The sequence below is a fragment of the Triticum dicoccoides genome, chromosome 2B (assembly GCF_002162155.2).
Source record: "Triticum dicoccoides isolate Atlit2015 ecotype Zavitan chromosome 2B, WEW_v2.0, whole genome shotgun sequence".
Taxonomy (NCBI): Eukaryota; Viridiplantae; Streptophyta; class Magnoliopsida; order Poales; family Poaceae; genus Triticum; species Triticum dicoccoides.
In genome coordinates this window covers 223,892,157-223,897,253 of record NC_041383.1, presented here as the reverse complement: position 1 = coordinate 223,897,253, position 5,097 = coordinate 223,892,157, and the positions used below count along the sequence as shown (strand labels likewise).

The 5,097-nt window shown below is 55.1% G+C and overlaps 1 protein-coding gene across 1 annotated transcript; it reads left to right on the top strand.

Annotated features, from left to right (window-relative positions):
* Positions 1-885: 885 nt before the first annotated feature.
* LOC119363200 (zinc finger protein ENHYDROUS-like) lies at positions 886-4,362 on the top strand. The gene is made up of 4 exons (XM_037628512.1): positions 886-1,262; positions 1,358-1,760; positions 1,874-2,247; positions 2,476-4,362. Exons 1-4 carry the CDS (start codon positions 1,172-1,174, stop codon positions 4,149-4,151), a joined length of 2,544 nt encoding a protein of 847 aa, XP_037484409.1. The 5' UTR covers positions 886-1,171; the 3' UTR covers positions 4,152-4,362.
* The last annotated feature ends 735 nt before the right edge of the window (positions 4,363-5,097 follow it).

Genomic DNA, 5,097 nt, shown 5'->3' with positions numbered 1-5,097 from the left:
GTCCGCCTCGACAGCGTGGGGGAATACGGCTCGCCGACTTCTTTCACAGTCCGTTGCGCGCGAATACGTACGTATGCCCGCGCCGTCGCGCGTACGTATGGCCGCAGCGCAGCGGCTTCCGTTACTGCCTGCCGTGCCGTGACCCGAGGCGCGGGCGGGGGCGGGGCGACACGACAACCCCCACCGCCATGTGGATAACGGCGATCTCTGAGCAGCCGCGCTAGCTGGGGCCAGCATCGCTTTCCGCCCTTATCAACTCCGGGGAGATCCAGCCGCTGCGCACCGCGTGGTTCCATTTCCCTTCGCTGGACACGACTCCTCCTCCTTTTTCCGTCCTCGCCGCAGACATCTTTCGGCTTCGCTCACCTGACGATTAAATCCGTTCTTCCTCCCTGCAAAAAAAATAATATTAAAAAAATCCGATCTTCCCACAAAGCATCCCGGCCATTTTTTTGAGGGGCCGAGCAGTAGCATCCCAGCAATTTTTCCGAGGCACCAAGTAGTAGTAGCAGCAGCAGCATCTCATTGGTGTATAACATAATTGTACTAGTACTGGTAGTACTTGTACAGTACTTGCGGCGGTATCAGCTGGTCGACCATACGTAGGTACGTGGAATTGAGGGGGGAGAAGGCACAGTGATGGAGGCGATTGGACACGGGCGATTTTTCTCGGGGTGTGGGGCTGGATTTAAAAGGGGGCAAGCTAGCCACCAAAAAGGGTGTCCCCGCAGGGCAGTAAACGGCAGGGCGAGACCACGTGCGCACGAATCACGGCGCGGAATCCGACGGCGGCGAGGGGACGCTACCCACCCCGCACCCAAAAGCCAACGTGCCGGATTGGCACCGCGCGGTACACACACCACCCCACCCCACCCGAGCGAGCACCGCAACGCCAACGCCAACGCCTCATCCCGATGCCGCGGCCGCTCTGACTCCCATCCATCTCCCCACACCCCCAACCCCCAATCGAAAGCAAGACAAGCCAAGCCAGCCAGCCAGCCAGAGAAGAAGCGAAGAAAGGAGGAGAGAGAGAAAAAAAATCCTCCGTCCACCGCCTCCGCCGCCGCCGCGCCCTCCGTTCGCTGACGCGGGTCGTCTGGGCGCCGATAAGGGGCAGCTGGAGGTCTGTGAGCTGAGCGGAGCGGCGGCCGCGGCGCCAGATCGACCGGGGATGCCGCCCAATCCGACGGAGCCGGAGCAGCCGGAGGCGGCCGCCACGCCGGCGCCGCCCAAGAAGAAGAGGAACCTCCCCGGGACGCCAGGCGAGACCGCGTGCTTCGGGTTTTGCGGGGTGGTTGGTACGGCTCGCGCGAGCTTTCTTGGTCTGACGGTGGTCGGTTTCCGTGTGCTTGTGCAGATCCGGACGCGGAGGTGATCGCGCTGTCGCCGGGGACGCTCATGGCGACCAACCGGTTCGTGTGCGAGGTGTGCGGCAAGGGCTTCCAGAGGGACCAGAACCTGCAGCTCCACCGCCGGGGGCACAACCTTCCGTGGCGGCTGCGGCAGCGCGGCCCCGGGGCGGCGCCGCCGCGCCGGAGGGTCTACGTCTGCCCGGAGCCCGGCTGCGTGCACCACTCCCCCGCCCGCGCGCTCGGGGACCTCACGGGCATCAAGAAGCACTTCTGCCGCAAGCACGGCGAGAAGCGATGGGCCTGCCCACGCTGCGGCAAGCGCTACGCCGTCCAGGCCGACCTCAAGGCCCATGCCAAGACCTGCGGCACCCGCGAGTATCGCTGTGACTGCGGCACACTCTTCACCAGGTACTGCTTCCAGCTCGGTTCCCCCCAATTTCGATGCTCCTTTCTCCTTCCCTTGAGGGGCAAATGTTTGTGCTTTTGTTTCATTCATCAGTCGGCGTGCTGGCTTGATTCAGGAGGGATAGTTTCGTGACACATCGCGCTTTCTGTGGCGCTCTCGTCGAGGAGACCGGCAGAGTGCTTGCTGTTCCGGCGCCGCCTTCGCCTCGGCCACCTGATTTGGAGGAGGTTGAGGAGAATGTGGACAAGGACAAGGAGAAAGAAGAGGAGAATGTGGATAAGCACAAGGAAAAGGAGGATGAGGAGGACAAGGGGGGAGAAGATGAAAATGAGACTTCTGCCGTGGCCGAGGTGGATGAGCCGCAGAACGTTGAGGCAGCAATGGAGGAGCCACAGCAGCAGCGGATTCCGCCGTCGCCATCTCCAACGCCGACATCTCCAACGCCACAGGAGCAGCAGCCAATGGTGGCAGTTGTGCCAAATTTGGATGGTATGCTTCTTTTGCATTTTGCAATGTGTTTGTCTTACTATCTATTCATAGACTATGTTAGATTTATAGCAAAGTCATTCTCCCTAAATCCATCTTTATTTGTTATTACTGTAACAAAAAAAAAGGAATACATGAGTCTTGTTTCTTTCCCAATTTAGCTAGTCTTATGATCATTTAGGCAACAATGACGAGTGACTTGTTCTTCCGTACTGTGCCTATATGTTACAGAGCCAGTGGTGGTTGTGGAGCCAATTGTGGATATCAAGCAAGAGGAGGAAGATAAGCGAGATGAAGATGTTTGCTTCCAGGAAGCTGATAAGTACGACGGCGCTGAACTAGAAGACTCCAACTTGCCAGATAATGATACCCCGATGCCTCCTTGTTTCCTCCCCTCGCCCTCGGATGCCATTGGTACAGATGGCAGCAGCACCAGTTGTGGCACAGTCAGCAGTGCATCTAATTCCATTGCGCCAGCAACGACGACTAGCACATTTGCGGGGCTGTTTGCATCAGCCACAACAAGCACAACTCCCCAGAGTAGATCGCTGCGTGATCTTATCGGTGTTGATCCCACCTTCCTTTGCCTTGCAATAGGTACACCATCCTCTCTGTTCCCGCAGACAGATGCAAGCAACCCCGGCACCTTTGCTCCACCACCAGCACCGCACATATCTGCCACTGCACTCCTGCAGAAGGCTGCTGAGGCTGGAGCTTCGCAAGCAGGCACATCTTTCTTGAAGGAGTTTGGTCTTGCAAGTTCCTCCTCATCAACTCCATCCAGGCCACCTCAAGGAAGGTTCATCGAGAGCAGCTCAATGCAATCCCAGCAACCCCAAGGAAGGTTCATCGAGAGCAGCTCAACGCAATCCCGGTTACCTCAAGACAGGTTCATCGACAGCAGCTCAACACAATCCCAGTTACCTAAAGACAGGTTCATCGACAGCATCTCAACACAATCCCGGTTACCTCATGACAGGTTCATCGAGAGCAGCTCAACACAATCCCGGTTACCTCAAGACAGGTTCATCGAGAGCAGCTCAACACAATCTCGGTTACCTCAAGACAGGTTCGTCGAGAGCAGGTCAACACAATCCCGGTTACTTCAAGACAGGTTCATTGAGAGCAGCTCAACACAATCAAGGTTACCTCAAGACAGGTTCATCGAGAGCAGCTCAACACAATTTCGATTACCTCAAGATAGGTACATCAATAACTCGATGCCATCCAAGCTATCTCAAGGGAGATTCATGGATACCTCACTGCCATCCCAGCAGCTGCTACCTCAAGGAAGGTTCTTTGACAACTCGCCAGCATCAAATCTGTCTCAAGGAAGGTTCTTTGATAACTCGCAACCATCCAATCCACCTCAAGGAAGGTTCTTCATCAACTCGCCATCATCCAATCTTCCTCATGGAAGGTTCACTGATTATTCGTCACCAGGAAGGTTGCCTCAAGGAATGTACATCGATGGCTTGCCACAATCCAGGCTACCACAAGGAAGGTACATGGACAACTCACCACCGGCCAAGCTACCACCACAGGGGGGAAGGTTCGTTGATAGCAATCAACAGCAGTGGCACCAAAGGAGCAATAATCATAACCAGCTAATGGATATGGAGCCTGGGCCGATGGTATCTGGTAGCCTTGGCCTTGGTCTCGCCTATGAAGGTTCAAATCCAAGGTTGCCAGATTTGATGATGGGGCAATCACCACTTTTGGGTCCCAAGCCTGCCACTCTGGACTTCCTTGGGCTTGGCATCGGAGGGACCATGGGCGGCTCCACGGCCAGCGGTGGCCTACCGGCATTGATGGTGGGAGGAGAGCTGGACATGGGGTCTGCCGCACAGCCGCCCTCTCCATGGGAGGAGGCACAGAGAAAGACCAACGGCCGCACGATCCTGTGAGGTTCTCTTTTTTGTAAACCTTAGGGGGCTTTTGTGCTTTGGCTCATCCATTCTTTCAGCTGCTGTGTTGTGTTGGGTGGTGGTGGTAGGAAAGCTAGAACCGTGCATGTAAGCTGCAGAACCTGTACATAGATCTTCCGTCTCCCCATCCCCCTCTCCTGTCTAAATTAAAAGCTATTACTATAGAGAGAATTTGATCCTTGTGACCTTTGTGGCTTGTTCCTGTCGAGATGCAACGAGGCGGTAACAGCAGTAGTAGTAGTAGGGGTAAGTAGAGTGGTTCGGTTAGTTGCCTTTACTAGTGATGGCTTGTGGTGCCAAATTGCCGACGCAGGATTGCTTCGGAAAAGGAAAGGCTGTGAGACCGGGACAGCGAGGGCCATGTGAAAGGTGTTTTTTAGTTTTCGCCTGTTGCTATCGGTCAATATACTTCGGCCAAACTATCCTCAGGCGAGTCTTAGCCCCTGTGCTTTTCAGAATCACCGCGCCGGTCTTCTACTTGTTTGCTTTGCGTTTTGTTGGCCAGGTCGTCACCGGTGAATGTGATGGGGCATCAATCTCTTTTGCGTATCGTGCTACATGTTTTTTCACCGGTGTCGGGTTATCAAATCAGTTGTTTCTGTCACAACAGAAACGGCCTGAAGACGATGTCCTCGTTGACGGTAACTTTTTTTCCTTTTCTTATCATGCCGACAAATGGTTGGTGTAAGCTCTGGAGCAGAACCAGTGGATCGTTCCATTTAGGGCCGCAAGCGCAATTGCCAGCGTACAGTCGCAGCGGTACGATTTGCAGCTCCGTTCTGATGCCCCAAACACACGAGTTCCTGATTCGAAAGCAAGAGCTAGGTAGGGGCCTAGATCTAACTAGCTCCTAGAGAGATAAGCTAAAGCTGTTTAGTAGATTGACAGCACTGAAATTTTGGGATCGTCTAGCCTTGTGGGGGTA